Genomic DNA, 21,279 nt, shown 5'->3' with positions numbered 1-21,279 from the left:
TTTTTTTAATAACTTTGTTTTCACCATGAAGATAAAATAAAGCCCGAAATTTTTTTTACCATAATAAAGTATATTACATTAGCTTTAATTTAAGATATATATAAAAGTGTCAAACTTTCTGGAACACTTTCAAAAGTTAAGTTGAAAAAGTTCTATTTTCTACATGCATTTTAGCTTCGATGCGAAGCTGAGAAGGTATTGGTTTTACTAAGATGTGTTTATTCTATTTTTTTTTTGTGTGTTACCACTTTTTCTGAGCTCTCACCGAACCGATTTCTTTCAATGATACGTCAAAAGATCACAAATCGTATCTAGTCGAAGATATTACCCTCAAAAAAAATCCCTCGTTCCCCGTAAATGAGGTAAACCTCCAAAAAAATTACAAATTTAAAAATCGCTAAAATTCGAAATTTTTTCAATTTTTTTTACGTAAAATTGCTATAACTTTTTTAAAAATAACTAAATCAATATAATTCTTTTTATATAGATGCATGATATTATTACCTTTCATTTGGTATATTTTTTTTTTATATCTGACCCTTTACCTGCCCACAAGGGGGGATTTTAAATGACAACTTTTTCATAAAAAATTTACTTTTTCAACTTAAATTTTGAAAGTGTTCCATAAAGTCTGACACTTTTATACATATCTTAAATTAAAGCTAATGTAATATACTTTATCATGAAAAAAAAAACTTTCGGACTTTATTTTATCTTCACGGTGAAAATGACTACCAAATGCTATTTTTGTTTGAAAATTTTCGATTTTGTATTTTATATTTTTAACTTTATTATACTATAACTTTTTGAAAAATGTATGGATCAATACAATATTTTCATGAGAAGTATTATTTATATACTTTTTTTATTCTAGGGCTATAAGTATTTTTTTCACGATTAAAAATGATTATACTGTCAATTTGAAAAATGTTGTTTAGATAACCATAATAAACACAAAATTAAATAATAAAGACAAAACAACTTTTAATTACTTTTCACAAAAATATTTAAAAGTTAAAATATTGCAAAAAATTATTTAAAATCAAGCATGAATTAAAATTATTTATTTTGTTTTTATGCTGTGTTATTTAAAAATTTAACAATATTGTTACGTTATATGTTCTATATAATTAAAACGTTATAACTAACATTATACGTTTTTGGAAATTAAACAAAATCAATTTATTTTGTGTTCGACATTTTATAACATTTAAACGTTATTGATAATTATTTTACTTAAATTGGATTAACTAGTCACTGCAATCGTGTGAGAATTTCCCTAGAATTGTTTTTATGTTGAGAAACACTGGCTCGTTCCTAATTTTATTTTCCCTAAATTCATTGTACCATATAAAATCATGCATATGATTTTGTTTGCTATTTAATTTGTTTTTTTGTTTCATTTCGTTTGAAGTTATGTATATTTTACAATTTCAACTCTATTAAAATCGGTTTTTTCAGGTGTATTGATTATTATAATTGGTCACGTAAGAACTGAGAATTTTTATAGTTATAAATATAAATAAAACACTCATTACTCAAAATCAATACATTCTCTGTTTCGATGAGAAGTGAAAAAGATAAATTAAAATGTTTCCTTTAAATTAAACGTATCATTAAAAAAATTAATTCAACTATGAAAACCAGACGTTTTTATAATAATTTAAAAACTATATAATGTGTAATCAATAGTTTATTATATTAATTGATAATAATAAATTATTTTTCAGAAATTTTATGTTAAAAAAAAATGACTTCGAACATACAATTGAGTTGTATACTTGAACATTAACTATAAAATCAATCTAAACTTAATTTCATTACATATTATTATAACTTATTCGCGGAAAAATTTATTATATGAAAAAAAATTAAGTAATTAGTAATTATTTAAAAACTGAATAATTAAATGTTGTTTTAGATATTAATATAGTTATTCAAACATAATTATCCTTTAATTATTTTTTAAAAATATATAACACAGTTTTCACTTAAGATATTTTTTTTAATTTAATACCCTAATATTTTATGAACTTATTTATATATATAAAAAAATTATTTAGCGTATTGAAAGTATTTTCTTACAAATTACAATACAGTGTAGTTTTTAATCTTCATCATAAAGTTTTAATACGTGTTTTGCAACATGATATACAAAAGCATTTGGATTATTTAGTGGTTTATATTCAGTTTTACTGTTTTCATCTTCTAAAACTATTACCTTTGGTATTTCTACCAAAAATGCACAATCTTTATAACGATAGCAAAAAAATTTACAATACTTATTAAAGTGCTCAATATTATCTGATGTTTTTGGTGATTGGTTATATTTTTCAAACATAAAAATTATCTGATCTATTGGATATGTACGCAAACGATAATTTCTAAAAATTTTTAATAGAAGATTGCAAATAGTTAAGACATTATTAAAATGATTTTTTATTACATTGCTTTCATGTAGTAATTCTTTAGGCATATTACATGTGAAAATATTATATAGCAATACTATATAAATTCCGATGCTTTCAATAATATTTCTTAGCCAAATTATCGCTTCAAGTGTATCATTATGGTTTTATAGAGCTTCTTCTGTGATGTCTTTTAAGGTTCTTCCTCTAGAACGAATATAATATGTTAAACGAGGCATGGTACCTTTTACCAATTTACTTGCAAGAGTAATGTTGTAATATACTTGTCTTTTATTTGAAAAGCTTGAGGATTTATCCATGTTTGCAGTTGATTGCTGACGTTTCGGACTCATTGCAGAGATAAATCCTCAAGCTTCTCAAATAATATGACAATCCATGAAAGTTTCAACACATTCATACTTGTCTTTACCATAACATGGGGTAATTATACATTATATTCTTAGAAGGACATAACACTTTTCAAACAAAAATAATTTAAATAAACATTTAGGAGAAACATTCAACAAACACACACTGTTTATTATAATACACACGACTATTATAAATTGATTAATAGTCACTTTTAAAAATTGTTCGTTCCGTAAAAAAATCTATAAATTATTTCTATCATCTTTTTTTATTCTAATTTTAACAATTAAAGACACTGTATCAACCCTAATCTTATATGTTAAAAAATATATTGATGTTTTATATAAAATGTCAAAATGATTTGTATACTTCATTCATTTGTAATAATTTCGGTATTTTATGGTTACTTATCAATGAGCAGTTATACTGTAAGAATTAGACAATGATGATTTTCGATGATAAAAAATATTATAAAATGGCAGAGCAAACTCTTATTCTGTTTTGTTCATTTCGTGCTCTAGATACCGTTATGCAGATATTGTAATCATCATTGTCGAAATTATTACGTTTTAATTTATGAACTAAAAACTTAAATTTGCGTTACTTTGTTTATTAGTTATTATATTAACCAGAAAAATTGTCATGTAAGATTTTAAAAATCCATAAGAGTCTAGATTTATGTTATTTCATTACCCTCAAATCACATCTCGAATCAAAAGTATTAAGTAATCAAAACTCTCATTTTAATTCTTTCAACAATAAACTCTCACAATCTTTTTATTTTTATTCATTTTTAAGTTACGATAGTAATCTTTAATGATGCAATCGACGATTTTTATTAAATTTATTTAAAAAAAAGTATAGGCTTACCTTGTACGAGTTTGAGTTTCCAAAATAAAAAAAATATATAGTTGCTTAAATTAGTAATTTCGCTTTGCACATTACGTTTAAAATTATTAACAAATCGATAACGCGCACCAATGCAACGCCAGAAATATCAAGTTCAATCTTAACTCAAGATATAAAATTTTGCGCTTTTTTATTACATTTTCCTGTAATTTTTATTGCATATTATTTCTAGAGCCCGAGTTATCATTAAGTTTTAAAAACTTTTTGTCGTAAGCGTAAGAAATTCTTGATATTATTCCTTTTAATGTTCCTTCAGTCCATTTACGGTCTCAAACGATGTTTTATGTTTCTCCTGTCCAACAGAACTATAATCTTTTTGCTCCGGTCAATCGTATGTTATTAGAATGTAATGAAGTTAGTCATAAAGTGGACTCCTTTTTTAATTCTTTAGATATAATAAAGAGATCGATTATATAGTTAAGAATCTTTACTTATATTGTTTGTTTTTATAATTAATTGTATGCTCTAAATTTATTGATGTCTAGTTTAAGTTTTATTAACTGTACTCTTGCCCTTTAATGGGGCGTTAATTTAGTAAATAAATAAATAAATATTTTTGAACATTGTAATGTACGAAGGTTTTTCAATTTGTCATAATGTGGTAAGCAAGCTTAGGTAGATATGAACTAATAGTGCAGTTTTTGTATTTGACAACAGTTGGTAACAAAATTTACGAGATTGTGTCTTATTTTTTATATTTGATGACGTCGTATGTGAAAAACAAAACAACATAGCATCGTATTTTTGTAGAGGTAGACACAACGGTATCGATATATTTTACTTATCACAGACGTATTCTCGTATACCAAAACAACTCATCAGAGACAACACGAATATGATTATTTTATACAAACAAGACGAAACTAATTTAAAACACANGGCCACAACGGAACATTTGTAACTTTTATGGCGCATTGAAAAATACAAAAAGAAAGGGTCCCACTGGGCGAGACAATGTTTATCGGAACACAATAGGATTTAAAAAAAAAATTAAATATTTTACATTAAAAGCAATTTAAGATAAAAAAAAATAGAAAAGTAATAAAGGTTGAAGTTGATGTTCATTAAGTCGTTGATCGTTGATGTACACCAAAACCTCTTGACAGTTGTCACATAACCATATTGATTAGGAATGGCCATATACAAGGCCATTGCACATGCCTTATAAACTAGAGGACTTCATTTTTGAAAGGAAAAAAATATACAAAAATACACGAGTCCTTTGAAAATGGAACACGCAAAAAAAAAAAAAAGATAATAGTTAAGTTAAATTAAGAGGGCTTTATTAAAAACAAAAAAAATTAAGTAAATATGAGGCAAAAAACCTCGTCTAAAAATTAAAGGGGAACAAAGAAAAAAAACAGATATTAATAAAAAAAATAGTTATACCTACGCTTTTACTATTAGAGAATACGATAAACGTCTTCGGGTAACCACCCAACCCAACCGGCTATTAATCGCAGCATTACAGCTAAGCACAGCGGCTATACATCCCAAGTAAGCTACTGGTTTTAAACAGTTAGACGTAGCTTGCAAGACGTTGGGATACCCCAGAATAAAATGCACAACATATATCCGCATCACCCCATAAAATATAATATAAAAAAAAATCACAAAAAAAATAAAAATCGTCAGTGTTAACGATAACACTATGTTCGCCCTGTCCGGCGGTCGGTAGAAATACGTGGCGACTATGTATATCAGTTCCTCTGTGGACGCACGTGCCGTCGATTAGTTGTAAAAAATTTATTTTATTTTATTTTTTTTTTTAACCTTTTGTTGCTTTTTTAAAATAAATTAAAACTCTTTAAACATTTAAAGAAAGGCGTAGTTGTTTTTAATATTAGTATAACACAATCTTTATATAGGGACAAAGTATATTTTGAGTTCATAATCAGATTGACATGTGATAATGTGTGGTTCTCACTATCTCTGACGTATTAAAATAAATAGTTACATTGATTAATGCATTTATGTTAACTTTACATTTCTCGTGTCTCAGTGAATTATGTAGTCCTCCTCAAGTTGACGGTGAACACCAATAGAAGAGTCAAGTGCAATGGTAATGAAATCCTGCTAGTCACAAATATCCGTAAACGTAGTCTCGAGGCTGTCGTAGGTAATCTACGGCAGCCACATGGCCCTCTTAGTTGGTCTCCCAACCCTACTAAGGAGTTAGGATGAACGGTGTTATCGAAACAACATCTTACACGAAAAAAATCTATTCATTTGTTTGAGTCTCTTTTAATGTTTAAAATATTACAATTTATTTATTATTCGTATTTTTATATGAGAATGGGTCATTCATGTGAAATCACCTAATGTGTGTGCTGGTATAGTTCAGAAATTTATGAAATTTATATCATAGACTTCTTAAAGGTCATTTACAACAAAATTAATATTATTTATTTTTATTTTATTGTTTTTTTACCAGATAGCGCATTTTTTATGATTAAAAACACGAAAAAACACACTATATTCTGGAGCCTATAACTTCACATCCAAATAAGCTATCATTGTGGAACTAGCACTGTTTTACTCATATTAAATAGTACTTCAATTTCATTCTTAAGTTTATGAATTTTAAATTTTTTTGAACATCGAAATTTTGGTTTAAATTTTGCAGTATTTTAATAGCAAAATTTTAAGGTAAAAAATGTTTTTATTAAAATTTTTTTTTTATTTTCAGGAACTTTTAATTATGTTCTTTTAAACCCTAAACTTTCTTTATAAAGTTAATTACATTAATAGATATTGTTAGCTTATTTTAATATGAAGTTATAGTCTCTAGAACATAGGCTGTTTTTTCATGTTTTTAATCATAAAAAATGCGCTATCTGGTAAAAAAACAATAAAATAAAAATAAATAATATTAATTTTGTTGTAAATGACCTTTAAGAAGTCTATGATATAAATTTCATAAATTTCTGAACTATACCAGCACACACATTAGGTGATTTCACATGGAATGACCCAAATATAAACAGAAGTTATCATATTTCTACCTATTACAATTTTATTACTTAAATGTGTTATAGTTATGGCGATGTTCTTAGCTTAAAATTTGAAACAGTTACTTACATTGGACTTACAAAATATTAAATATTATATTATAATGTTCTTAATATTAAGTAAAATTCATTATCCTATTAGTTATTATTATTATTATTTAGATCATATAAATTACTTTTTATAATATATAAATGAAACTCATCAAGATTTTTCAAAAAATTTTTTTTTAAATGTGTGTTTTTCATTGCTTTTTTCAAAAGAGTTTGAAAAAATTGTCGGAAATAATTGGTTCAAAAGTTACAGCTTTTCAAAGTTGATACGTCAGCAAACTAAAAGTACCTTAAAAATATTGATATTGACATCCAATAGCAAAAATTTAATTTAATTTAAATAGATACTATATCTATAAAGATTGTTTAATACATAATAAATAACTATTTTTTTATAAAAAAAAAAATGTATTATTACAATTTAATTTGATTGTATAAAAACTAAAATGTTGTGTTATAATTGTATTCTTTTTTATTTTATTTAAGAGGATTATTTCTAAATTTTTAAATTCATTAGCTTTTTATTTACAATAACAAGTTTATCATAGGAATATATTAAAAAAAAAATAATGCCTTATTAAAATGATGAATATCTTTACAATTTTAACCACATTATTACATTTGCCATATAAAATTATTGTTTTTTGAACAATTTTTATATTCTGATAGTTCGAGTAATTCATCAAATAAACGACTTGTCCGATATTCTACCGCCATTTAACTATTGCGGGATCCGTAATAGTTAAGTAAAATTCTACTGAATTTTACTTTATTTATATACAAATAAAAGAGGGCAAAGTAATTCACACATAATACAACAAAGATAAATTAAATGTGACCATTATAATTGAAACATTTAATTCAAAACATAAAAGTTTTATTCTATTAACAACATAAGCTATACAAAAATAAAATTATGATATTTTACATAAGAAAAAATTTAAAATTATATGTTGTATACATTTAAAGAGTTTGTCAAAGTATTTTTTTATATCTTATATATAATTTGTTTTTTGTATGTGAATAAATAATTATATAATCTCTTAATTTGTTTTTATTCGAAAATTATTTTAATTTAATAATTTGATAAAATGTAAATTAACATAGGGAAAAATATGTATTTCATGTATTAATTTTTTTAATTTATTTTACACCACTTTTGTTGTGACTAAAGAATAAGCAAAATATACAATATTGTACATTAGTAAAATACATATCTAAGATAAACAAATGAATTTAATTATATGCTGGTAACTAAAGAAAACTTTTAACGCTTACATATAGTTTTTACATTTGTAAAACAAACTCAATAACTCAAACAAAAATACTAGCTGATATCGTCACGATGTTCTGTATAGGCAAATTAGCTACACTTGTGTAGATACATAATAAATGCTCACAACATTGTTCATAATAATAACGTTTTTTAACACATATGTTTTTACAAATTCATAGTAGTTTTTCAACATTTTTATTATTTAATTTTAACACGTATGATAAAACAATCGATCACCATAAGTGTCAAAAAACAGTTTATAATTTAATGAAACTTAAAGGCTTCAAGTTGGTGGTGTTTTTGAACATTTCATATTCAACCGATTCGGATATCGGTGTGATATTGTTTACGTTCAGATCAGCTGTTACAGTTGGCGTGCGCTGAACGAAATGTAACAAAGAATTATGCGGTTTTGAACATCGCCAACAATATTTAGATAAACATTTTTTACTTGCATGCTGCCTTAAGCAAATTCGACAAAGTTTTAAATCATTTACTTTATTTATACGCTCTTGAACGGATAACGCTAAAAAAGTTGAACAATGATAAATTGTATGTGGACTTTTACATCAGTGACGTAACTAGAACTTCTAATGCCCGTGGCAAAATGATCCATCGGGCCCTTAATATTAGAAATTTGAGGGAAGGGGATACGAAAAACATATACTCATCCAGAATATTTATTTCTAGATCCACTCTTAATAATAAGCTATAAATAATTAAAAACATGATAAGTGTTCTTATAATAATATCACTTCTTATTACACATTTTGTTTGAATTTAATAACATAAACATAGTACCTATTTACTATCTTACAAGCATTTAATTTATATTTAAAGGAATTTGTTCAGATATATCAAAACTTTTTCTTTCTTGCTCTTGCTTCCGCAAACGTATCGATTATATCCTCGAAGTTAACCTTTCGAGCGGTTTCTTGTTCGATTGAAAGTAATGCCAAGCCACTTAAACGATCTTGCGTCATTGTACTCCTTAAATATCCTTTAATTATTTTTAGCTTGGAAAATGACCGTTCCGCACTAGCAGATGTAACAGGAATTGTCAAAAATAATAAAAGAGCTGTGCATACTTCTGGGAAACTCGCTGTTAATTTAAACATTGTTAATTTTTAAACTTTTCGTGGCCACTAAGAACTTTTTTCGACATGATTACAAAATTATTCACGATTCACTGGTAAGTACGAAAGCGAAATCGATCAAGGAGAGACGACAACCATTGACTAATAATAAATATAAAATAATTAAATGAATATCATGTAAAATGATAGTGGTTACAAATTGACAGTAGTCAATAATATTTCCTGGACGAGAGGTAATACTGTTCTAACTTATAAATTCACTCGCCTAGTTTCTAATCACATGATTGCAATACGTTTTAATGTTATTTTTGTTCCACAATTATTATGAAATATTTCAGGCGTCGACGAGCTGTTAGATAAAATAATCTGCGTATAACATAATCGTATATTCTGAATAGTCAATTTATTTTAACAATTCGTTTTTGTAGAACAAAGTTTTTTAAATCATCAAATTTTTAATTATTGTTATATTGGTGATTTATTTTTTGGATTTGCTACATTTCTCATGAAGCCCCCTGAGTCATGTGCCCGTGACTCACTGCTCGTCATGCCACCCTATCAGTACGCCACTGCTTTACATACAAAAGATTCCAATGTTTTATCAGCTATTGCAAATGATTTAGTAAATAATTTTTTCTTTTTATTCTCATTTTTATTGCTTAGATCATTTACTCCTAGAACATGCGAAGTGATCGTTTTTGATGTTTCCATCGATTCTAATATTTTAAAACGGCTTTCTAAAAATTCTAATGATTCATTTGGCTCGACTTCTTTTGTTTGACAAGCGGATGTTTTCCAAGCGCGTAAAGTCATTTTATCATAACAATATGAACCATTAACGGATCCCAATTATTCGGCTCATACCCAAGTGTTCTCAAATTTTGGATATGATTACTTAATTTATCTATAAATTGCCTTAGTTTTATATCAGATTCACTACTCAAGAGTTCCATGTCGCAAATCGCTTTTACACGAATTTGCATTAAAACCTTTGTGTTATTAAACCGCACTGTTAACGTTTTCCAAGCCGCAGTGTAATTTTCAGCTGACATACTTAGACATTTAATCGAATTTAAGACATCTCCGCTCAACGATTTTCGCTCAATTTATTAATTACAAATCCGTGGCCAATGGTCTATTTAGTCGGTAGCTTTCGGTATTTTAAATGTTGACTAAAAATCACTTCATTTTAGTTAATATTATGGACTGTATTTTTACTATATATCATTTACCTTTCATATACGAATTAAACTATAGGTGCGCCGGACTCATCAGTCGCTGTCCGGTTTTCGACTAACTGACAAACAAAAACCCTACGCTGCACCGCTCCCAACCTATTCTATAACAAAATATATCAAGCGTTTTTTCCCCAATATTAAACACTATAAATCAAACTACAAATACTTTTATATAGCATGTATAATATACATTGTATATATTGAACAGTGTTTATGAAATATAAAAATGTTATTAGCAATACTATACAGGATAATTTATTAAGCATATTACCCTCAAATTTTTTTATAAAATATTAATATTTTTATAAAAATGCGTAGATTAAAATTTAATTAATTTTTATTAACTATTGTAATTGTAAAATTTTTTGTAAAAAAAAATTATTCCCAAGAGTATATTTTAGGAGTAATTTTCGAAAATTATATAGGATAATATTATTTTTTTATTATTAAATAAAAAATAGTCTACATAAAATTTTTACTGGTCAATAACCAGTTTTGTATTATAATTTTTTGTTTCAGGTGATCTTTTTGGGAGCTTTAAAAATGACTTCATATAACATTAAGAACCCATGTGTATGCAGTAACAAAGAGAAGTCATAGTATAGCAGAAAAATTAAGAAGCCATAGATTTACAAAAATTTAGAAGCTATAGAAATATATGAAATTTGAGAAGCCATAGAATGTTTTTTTTGACACAAATTTTTTTATGTTTTTGCTTTCTGTAAAGTAAAAAAGTATTCAACCAAGTAAAAAATTATTTACTTTATTATAAACTTTGCATAAATAATTATTACTTTATACATTTATGAAATTTTATTAAATACCATTTAGTTGCATTTTTTTTTCATGAATATATTCTTCTGTTATAATCTGGAGATTAATATTCCCATTAACGAGGAAAATCTTTAGTTAAAACACTAGTCTAATTATTAAACGATAATATAGATTTTTGAACATATTGTGTATGTGTCGTATAGTTTTTTTTATTTTTGTTTACATTGTTGATAAAACGATTTCTCTGAACGGAACAGAAAAATTTTCTAAAGATAGCAAAAATTTTTGTCAACAATTTGAGTCAAAGTGTATAAAATTTGCTATACACCATAGTCGAGTGTGATGAATTCTTGCACCAACCCCCACCTACTAAAATTCGTTCGTTCGCTTAATTTTTTACTGAAAATGTTTGAAAATATATGAGTAAAATAAAAAATCAAGCACACTAAGGATGCAAAATAATTGTCTTAAAAATCTTTAATTTGATATCGGCTTCGGTATGTCAGACGCCGCAGAGCATTTTCATAAATGAAATACTAAGTATTTTTTATTTTTTTGTAAAAGAAAGTGACTTTTTAACTTTTACGGCTAATTACTCATATTAGAATGATTACAGAAACAAAAGCAATATTTATTTGTGACAAAAACAATATGGGGGGACAATATATTAATTTTTTGATAAAGTCATATCAAAAATGTAAGAACGTTTAATTAAATATAATATTTTTAAACGGTAGCACAGTGGGACCACGGCACAGTGTGGACGAGGCATAATTGGGACAAGTATAGATAAAATCTGAGAGGGATTAAAATCACTATCATAAAAGACACTTCGATGCAAATCTGTAAATAGTGTTTAATTTTAAGAAATTGGTGGATTATTTCAGAAGAAAATTAACTCCTACTTCATTTTTTATTCCCAATTATCAATTCTTTGATTTGTAAATATAATATAAGAATAAATATTTATTATAGAAATGTAGTGTTGAAATTGATTCTTAATTATTTAATATTGTAGTTTTTACGGAAAAATTACAAAAAAAAAGTAATAAATAGTTGTTACTTTTATGTCAAACACGTATAAAAATTGAAGGGCCTGACACAAAACTTTTTTGTTAATTATGAATAAATGGTCTACAATTAATTTTCGTCAGAATCGAAAATATACTTTTCTAAAAGCATTTTTCACGTTGATTTTTATTCTGCATTTAGATTTTTTCCATCACCACTAATTTTTGATATTATTAATAGATAGTTAAAAACGAGTATTAAAAAAAGCTAAAAGTTATTACCATGATTTATATCTCAACTTACTAGTTTGAAATTGACATCATTAAATAAAAAATTTTATGAGAATTAAAAAAATGATTTTGTTAAGATTAATATGCTTTCAGGAAATTTTATAATTACTATTTATAGCAAAACATACCCTACTACCTCTATCTTTATCCATTTGTCTATTACATTAATCATAGATATATTAACATAGATTATATGACAAAGATTATTTTCATATACTCTGTTATTAACTAGTGATCTGCAATTTTTTAACCAATTTACAATTAGAAGTGTATTAACTAATTGACGTACAAAATAAGTAAAATAAAATTAGATGATAACAATGTTTTATAAGTGTCAAATAGCTTTATTTGATTTAAATAGATTAGTGAACAAAAAAATTTAATAAAGCAAAAAAAAAATGAAAATAATGTAACAAAAAGCAAATATATAAACAATAAACAAAGCAATAAGATGATTAGTTATGAAAATTCAAATAGTTCATAATAAACGTAATGAAAAAAATATATATAATATAAAAAGACATCATTACAGCCCGTAATCTTCTGTTAACAACATTAAGGAATATACACATTGTCTGACCGATACAAATGAATAGGAGTTATAGGTTGTATAGTATTTTATTATCAAATCAGTTTCACCACCAATTTCGCGTAGTTTTTCACACAAGGTGATAACACACTTCCTACTCTCCATAGAGTGTACAAGATAACATGTCTTCGATCGTTTTTGAACTATCATTATCTATGGAAAAAATGTAGTAATAAAAGATTGTTTGTATGATAATTATAAATAACTAACTTTTTGCGTCTCGCCTAGTTTTAATGTTGGTTTCTTGGTACATAGGTCTTTTGTTGTTATGTCAGTGCTGAGATTTCGTTCGTTGCAGTATTTTACTTTAACTTCATATCGGTTCATATCTGTATTCTTTGTGCCATACTGTTTAGGCTGCGTTTCTTTCGGAGTAACGGTGTCCTTGTACTGTTTAAGTCGGTCTTGAGCTGAATAACGTGTAATATTGGTCTTGTATTGTTGTCTATTTTCGGGTTGTTTGAATTTATTTAACTCTTGTACAATTTGTGGTTCTTCAGTTTTCCGGTATTTCATAAGTCTGTCTTGGGCCGTATAACGTTTTTCGTTGTTCACTGGATAACGTTTAGCGTTATATGTTGCACAATTATTCGACTTAAGTCCAGGTTTGTACGCATTTTTCCATGTAAAATTCTTTTCATATATATTGCCGACGTCTTTGGGTTTCAAATTTTCAGCATTCCAAATCTGAGTGTTGAGACTTTTTTTAGATGTTGAATATGTCAATACGAGTTCATTTTTGTCAATACATGCCTTAAAAAATATAAGTATAAATAACTATGCTATGTACACATATTTTTCACTTACGATGTTAAATACTTCTTTCTTTTTTATAACATTGGTAAGGATATTCATCGAGGAGGTGTCGAAAAATTCCCCACATATTCCTTGAAGTTTAACACGATACTCTTCGGGCTGTTCACGATTCTTGTCATTTGCTCTGGTAACTGTTAAATTTTGCATGTAGTCATAATATCTTATGACAATTCGATCTCCAACCTCCAAAGGTGCCATGTTTATTTTCAATAATATTGCAACTGAATTTGACGGCTGTTTTTGAAAATAGTCAATATGTTCGACTTGCGAATGCCGCGTTGATTTCAAGATTTTTGACTTTTGATTTCGATACGACTGAGACTAATAGACTAGTTTGGCTTCCACAAGAGCTTGTATGTTCTTCGTTCGCTGGTTAGACTAAAAGTCCCAATGCATTTTCAGTTTACTAGATCTTTTATACTAATTTTTTTCCGTTTTTTTGGCCCACAACATATAACGTTGCTAAAACAATTTTTCATTATTTCAAAAATAATTATGTTATTTTACCATCACCATAGTAAATTTTTTTCAGCCAATATTTAAATTATATTTTTTCTAGTGAAACATATTGAAAAAATTCGATTTAGTAACTATATTTGTTGTTGGCCAAAAAGTCTTGTTTATTTTTTATTTAAGCCAATTAATATAACAAAATATTTTTATTGATTAACAAACAATTATTAAATTTGTTTAATAAAACAACTTATTTCGGTCACTAAGTTACAATTGCTTTTTTTCTCATGTTTATGATCACCATAATAGATTGTTTTCAGCCAATATTTAAATTATATTTTTTCGAATTATACAGAGTGATTGACTAACTATGCTTGTGTAGTTGTAACTAAGTGACCCAAATAAGTTATTTTATTATACGAATTTTATAATTATTAGCCAATCATCAAAAATATTTTGTTATATTAATTGGCTTAAATAAAAAATAAACAAGACTTTTTGGCCAACAACAAATAACGTTACTAAATCAAATCTTTTCAATATGTTTCACTAGAAAAAATATAATTTAAATATTGGCTCAAAACAATTACACAATAAATTGTGTTTAGTAACGTTATATGTTGTGGGCCAAAAAAACGGAAAAAAATTAGTATAAAAGATCTAGTAAACTGAAAATGCATTGGGACTTTTAGTCTAACCAGCGAACGAAGAACATACAAGCTCTTGTGGAAGCCAAACTAGTCTATTAGTCTCAGTCGTATCGAAATCAAAAGTCAAAAATCTTGAAATCAACGCGGCATTCGCAAGTCGAACATATTGACTATTTTCAAAAACAGCCGTCAAATTCAGTTGCAATATTATTGAAAATAAACATGGCACCTTTGGAGGTTGGAGATCGAATTGTCATAAGATATTATGACTACATGCAAAATTTAACAGTTACCAGAGCAAATGACAAGAATCGTGAACAGCCCGAAGAGTATCGTGTTAAACTTCAAGGAATATGTGGGGAATTTTTCGACACCTCCTCGATGAATATCCTTACCAATGTTATAAAAAAGAAAGAAGTATTTAACATCGTAAGTGAAAAATATGTGTACATAGCATAGTTATTTATACTTATATTTTTTAAGGCATGTATTGACAAAAATGAACTCGTATTGACATATTCAACATCTAAAAAAAGTCTCAACACTCAGATTTGGAATGCTGAAAATTTGAAACCCAAAGACGTCGGCAATATATATGAAAAGAATTTTACATGGAAAAATGCGTACAAACCTGGACTTAAGTCGAATAATTGTGCAACATATAACGCTAAACGTTATCCAGTGAACAACGAAAAACGTTATACGGCCCAAGACAGACTTATGAAATACCGGAAAACTGAAGAACCACAAATTGTACAAGAGTTAAATAAATTCAAACAACCCGAAAATAGACAACAATACAAGACCAATAATACACGTTATTCAGCTCAAAACACTTCTGTATTATCTAATAATTCCTTTAACACGAACATATCACAGTCAAAAAACAATCTTTCAACTCAACCGTTTAAAATATTGTCGGGAATTATTAACACATCAACTCAAGAAAACAACACTTTAATAAATAATCCGAACAACTTTAATAGAAAACCGCTTAAAAAATTAACAGAAGTTATTGAAACATCAGAAGACCTGGAAAAAACTAAAGAAAATAGAACTTTACGATGTGAAAATAATAACAACAAAAATTCTGCAACTAGAACTCGGCCTAATGATATTAAAAAACATTTATGGGTTAAGAGGTACTTATTGTTTTCTAAATTCGACGAAGGAATCATGATGGACAATGGTAATAAAATTATTATTTCGACAAACTTTTTGACAATGTTTTTTTCTTAATACGATAACGTTTTTTTTGAGAATCATTTTATTCAGTTTGTCCCGAAATCTTAAGTACACACATAGCGTTGAGATGTCCTGGTCTACACGTCGCTATGGATCCGTTTTGTGGTGCTGGTGGTAACGTCATCCAATTGGCCAAAAGATACAAACAAGTAATCGCTGTGGATAACGATGCTAATAAATTGGAATTCGCGAAAAGAAATGCTGAGATTTACGGAGTCAGCGAGAAAATTACATTTATACTGGGAGATTTCTTCAAAATTGCAGAAACCTTGAAAAAATATAAGCCACAGGTCATAGTGACGTCGCCTCCATGGGGCGGCCCTACGTATAAGAAACACGAAGTTTACAGTCTCGAAAAGCATATGTGTAGCAATTACAAAAGAGGCGGTAAAAACTCTTCGGCCTGTTGAGAAGTATTGCTCCCAACGTAGCACTCCACATACCTAAAACAACAGGTCGAAACGAGGTAAATGAATCAAATTTCTATAAGTAAATCACAATTGTAGTTAGTGTCGATCAATTAATTTTCTAGTTGATACAATTTGGCAAACTATTCGATCTAAACATGGAAATTCAACACAATTATATCGACGATAGACACGATTCTATCACTGCGTTTTTCGGTCGATTTTTCAACATGAACACGAAATTCTTATCTAACAACAACAAACTTTATACGAACAATAATCATCTCAAGTATTCATAATGTGCTGATTAGTATTATTGTAAAATTATAATTGTAATTTAGCCAATTAATTTAATTATCCACATTATATCGCTTCCACATTTCCTAATTTTCAATAGTTATAAACTTACCTATACATACCACCGACTTTTGAAATTATATAAATACTTTATAACTCTTTTATTTTTGCCACAGCATATTGTCGGACGACATGATTTAATACAAAGTTTAAGTTTAAATCATTGTGTTATACATTTTGTAACATTTTAAAACATAGTATTTTTATTCATTTTTCTAGTATATTTGTTTTTGTATAAATTAAATTAAATTTTGATTATGTTTCATTTTTTTTAATTATTCTGTTTTATTATTATTATTTAAATTGTTGATTGCAAAAATGTAAATATACTTAAATCGCTAAAATTTCTTTTTATATTATTTTCTATTCAAAGTTTTTAAATTTTTTTTGGGAGTAGGTTTAATTAACATTTTTACTTTTAAATAATAAGCTGCAATTAATCAATAATAATTTTTTAAATTTAACTTAATTATATTTTAAAAACAGAATAAAGACTGAAATATTTATCTGCGTTTTTTAAAAAAATTTAGAATATGACATATAAAACTTGAATTCTTTACATTTTTAGTTTACTTTCAATAGCAAGGCTGTCTTTTATTTTGTTATATTATAAAGTAATCATTTAATAAATTATAAAAGTGTAATCTCATTTAATAATAATAGGAAATATATGGGTATTGTGACTTATATGCACTCTAAATATGATTTTTATTTTATTTTACAATATATAATAAACTTAAATAAGAATGTACAGAATTTATATTTTATACCATTTGTAATGAATAAAAATATACAAAATAATCACTTTTTATATATGTATTGAATAATTTTTGTTTATTTCGTTAGAAACTAAAATTGAACAGCATTATGAGAAAATAATCTAGTATTTGAAATTGAATATTTATTAAATCATAGGTTTACTCCCATTAGAATAATAAAATTTAGGTGTGTTTTTTTTTTTGGAAACTATACAAAGTAATAATTTAATAATAATAAAATATGTCTAGGTATTATGAAATTTTTAACACACTAAATATGAGTTATAATTTGTTTTACAATATATAGGGTTAGTAAATGTTAGATTACAGAATTTATTCTTTATTATCAATCATAACGATTAAACATATAAAATAATTAATTTTTATAAATAGAATTGTAAAATATTTTTAATATTTATTAGCTAATAAAATTGACAGCATTACTTTAGTAGAATAGAAATCTCTTCAGCCAGTCATTTACTGTTCTGTTCAGTACTCTTTTATAAGCTTTGAATCGGTATTTCCTAGCTGCCGACTTATGAAATTTTTGTTACTTATAATTAATAATCTGCAAAAAATAAATAAAATATCTTAAACAGTAAAATATTTGTGATATTTTTTAGTTACTAAAAATTACAGCATTACCTTAGTAGATCTGGGAGATACTATTTAGTGTCAGTTAGAGTGGCCGTTAATTATGAACTTTTAAAATTCTAGTGCCACCCCCTAGTTGTGTTTGATTACCCCAAGAGAGTTAAAAATGATACCCTAAGGGTAGTATTTTTGATCTATCTCAAAAATATTAAATATTACGAAAAAATATAAATAATAAATAATATAAAAATATAAACAATAAAAAAATAATTTTGTCTTGGCAAAATATAAATAAAAAAAATCATTAAATTATCTTATTTACTTATTATTAATATTAGCGATTTAATTAAATTATTTTTTTTATTAAGAGTTCTTATTTTTTTATTTATTAAATTACTAATTAAGACAGTAATTTGCCTACAAGAGTGATATAAAATTTCTTCTTTAAAGTATTATAATATTACTCTAAGTGTTTAATTTATCTATTAAACTAATTTTAAATAAAATTCATTTTATGAATGTGTTAAAGCTTTCATGGATTGTCTTGTTGCTTGAAGTGCTTAAGGATTTATCCATTTTTGTAGTTGAGTTCTGAAGTTTCAGAGTCAACTACACACATGGATAAATCCTTAAGCACTTCAAGTAAAATTAATTTATTTTGGTTACTATATAAGTATTACCATTTTAGAAAATAGCAGGTTGTTGTCCAATTTCAAGTCCATTAGATTCATTCTAAGTATTTTCAACCAAATCTTTTATTACTAGTTAAAAAAAAAAAATTATTCATATGAATCAAATATTAGGCATTGTGATTTTTATACAATACTAGAGTTGTTTTTATATACTACACTACCTTTTAAAAATTATTTTTTCAACTATTTTAATGGTACTTTAAAGTACCAAATGGTACTTTGATTAATATACAACAGAATTCATATAAGAGTTATGTTAATGTACTTGGTAATTATTCAGTATTATAATATTTCTAAAATATTTGAAAGAAATTAAACTCCCTTAATTATTCCTGTAATTAAGCCACTAAGGTTGTAATATATAACACATGCTTATTGAAAATCTAAATTTTCAATTTTTAAGAAGTGCCTGGTAAATTAATATTATCTATTTCAAGTTAACAAAGATTAAATATATGACTTGTATATTCCTGAAACTTTAAATATAAATAAATATCTTTATTTTAATTTATTTTTTAAAATTTAACAATCAACTTCTCAAAAATATTTGTATTCTTTAAAGATGCATACTTTACATATTAAATTATGCAGAAGTTGAGAGTATTCAATTTTAATAAGATTAATTATTTATATAGTAATTACTATAATGAAAAAAAGTATTACTTTAATCTCTCTAAGTCTTCTATTAATTTGTTCTTTATATAATTGTTGGGTATGTGGTTTTGTCGTCAATGATAAAAGCTTTATAGGCTAATAAAAACGAAATATTTTCACAATGGATAGTAACATACACAAAAATTTTAATTAGAGAAGGCAAGTGTACATTTACATGATAATAATTTTTTAAATAATCTTTATGTAAAGTTGTTTAATTATTCACGAGTTTCAATGAATAATAAAATTATATGATTTAAAATTACAAAAATAACGAATGTGTCACCAGCAATAACACAATTAACAGTTTTCTCTTATTTTGTTATAACTTTAACCGGTGAAGTCAATAATAGAAATATTAAATATTTACGTTACCCAGGTTAGATGATAAATCTCATTCTTATCACCAAAAATGTAACCTATCTTTATTAAATATTTTGATTTTGTACAATCGCTATGAAGTTGATGATATATGGTTTTTGGATACTTCCCAAAAATAGCAAACAACCGTTACCCAGTTATACATTTCAAGATATTTCTTTACTAAAAATCATTGTTTAACTCAATCGTATTTTCATTACTCCAATTTTAATGTGGTAAAAATAATTGCAGTCTCATTAAGAACTTAAATGAATGATATGTCTATATATTTATAATATTTGCTTTATATACTTAGTATATTTTTTATTTACTTTTATTGTACTTACAGTAAATACATTATTACTGATTTCAGTGATTCAATCCAAATATATCCATGGAAATGGGAAGGTCTTGTGAGTAACAAAGTTCAATGCAAGTATAACAATAATGTTATAGAGTTTAATAAAGCGGCAAAAATATGATAGTATCAGGGTCTTTATGCAAATTAATGAATATAATCAAATTAATTGGATCAACTCATTAGTAAAAAGTACATTGATGTTACGCAAATTGTTACTATTTGAAATATTTTTATAATTTTCTTCAGATTCTTATATTAGAGGAATAGAAAAAGTGAACGAAGCAACACAGTAAAACCTATCTTCTGTTACCACTCATGACAATCAAACTCATCACATTAGAGCCAAAATAATTCTAGATAAATCTACTCTATCATCAAATGTACAATTCTCTATTAATTCAAGTAACTTAAAATTTATTAAAGTTTTAGTGAGTATTGATAGTAAAGTCCATTATAATTTAATGATCATGATACCTAATATGTAATATTCGAGCAATGTAAAAGTAAATAAATAAAATATGACTGTTTATTACATTTAATTATTAATCGGTCAAATGTTAATTATTGAACTGTCAGAATCACTGTTTTTAGCACATAGCAAAATAAACATAACCCTTTATGTTAACGCTACATGTGAATGATACTATAATACACTTGTAATAATGGATATCACACTTTCCTACTATAAGTAAAAAAACAATTTAAAATATACTAATTGCATTTAACGTGAAAATCAATTTTAAATTCTAGGAAACTCAAAATATTTTCATAATAATCTTCAACAATTAGTTAACTTAAATTAAACAAAGAAATAACATATTAAGAATACATAATAACAGAATCATCCAAAGTACTTATTGGTTTCATATTTACACTCAATGGTACAACCGATTCTGGTTTATCCACATC

At 26.0% G+C, this 21,279-nt stretch overlaps 4 protein-coding genes across 12 annotated transcripts in view; 3 read left to right on the top strand and 1 right to left on the bottom strand.

The window, feature by feature from the left end:
• Positions 1-21,279, top strand: part of LOC126893931 (peroxidase-like) — a 99,104-nt gene that overhangs the window by 51,509 nt on the left and 26,316 nt on the right. The gene's annotated exons all lie outside the window — the stretch shown is intronic.
• LOC126893945 (androgen-dependent TFPI-regulating protein-like) overlaps positions 1-21,279 on the top strand; it is a 90,556-nt gene that overhangs the window by 58,133 nt on the left and 11,144 nt on the right. The gene's annotated exons all lie outside the window — the stretch shown is intronic.
• Positions 12,716-19,925, bottom strand: LOC126893941 (uncharacterized). 4 transcript variants are annotated; one of them, XR_007701290.1, is made up of 5 exons: positions 19,659-19,925; positions 18,984-19,064; positions 18,154-18,277; positions 13,234-13,433; positions 12,716-13,176 (listed from the first exon to the last, which is right to left on the bottom strand). XR_007701290.1 is itself a non-coding variant. In XM_050664505.1 (3 exons), the coding sequence occupies exons 1-3, from the start codon at positions 14,035-14,037 to the stop codon at positions 12,961-12,963; spliced, it is 966 nt and encodes a 321-aa protein (XP_050520462.1). In that variant the 5' UTR covers positions 14,038-14,322; the 3' UTR covers positions 12,716-12,960. The 4 variants fall into 4 exon arrangements, 1 of the variants encoding a protein (XP_050520462.1); XR_007701291.1 differs by lacking the exons at positions 12,716-13,176; positions 13,234-13,433 and adding exons at positions 16,241-16,343; positions 16,420-16,630 and having other exon boundaries at positions 19,659-19,882; XR_007701292.1 differs by lacking the exon at positions 18,984-19,064.
• On the top strand, positions 14,887-16,181 carry LOC126893942 (uncharacterized protein DDB_G0267764-like). Its single transcript, XM_050664507.1, has 2 exons — positions 14,887-15,371; positions 15,426-16,181. Exons 1-2 carry the CDS (start codon positions 15,165-15,167, stop codon positions 16,179-16,181), a joined length of 963 nt encoding a protein of 320 aa, XP_050520464.1. The 5' UTR covers positions 14,887-15,164.

Source organism: Daktulosphaira vitifoliae, unplaced genomic scaffold, assembly GCF_025091365.1.
Source record: "Daktulosphaira vitifoliae isolate Bord-2020 unplaced genomic scaffold, ASM2509136v1 Scaffold_1, whole genome shotgun sequence".
Classification (NCBI taxonomy): Eukaryota; Metazoa; Arthropoda; class Insecta; order Hemiptera; family Phylloxeridae; genus Daktulosphaira; species Daktulosphaira vitifoliae.
The sequence above is the reverse complement of the archived record's forward strand: the minus strand, read 5'-3'. Positions and strand labels throughout refer to the sequence as shown.

Bases quoted from the DNA above. Each gene is read 5' to 3' on its own strand.
- LOC126893941 (XM_050664505.1), bottom strand. From the start codon at position 14,037: ATGGCACCTTTGGAGGTTGGAGATCGAATTGTCATAAGATATTATGAC. The intron at 13,777-13,830 runs GTAAGTGAAAAA...ATATTTTTTAAG, and splicing joins AGAAAGAAGTATTTAACATC to GCATGTATTGACAAAAATGA. The intron at 13,177-13,233 runs GTTAGTTATTTA...TTTTTTCCATAG, and splicing joins AACTAGGCGAGACGCAAAAA to ATAATGATAGTTCAAAAACG.
- LOC126893942 (XM_050664507.1), top strand. From the start codon at position 15,165: ATGGCACCTTTGGAGGTTGGAGATCGAATTGTCATAAGATATTATGAC. The intron at 15,372-15,425 runs GTAAGTGAAAAA...ATATTTTTTAAG, and splicing joins AGAAAGAAGTATTTAACATC to GCATGTATTGACAAAAATGA.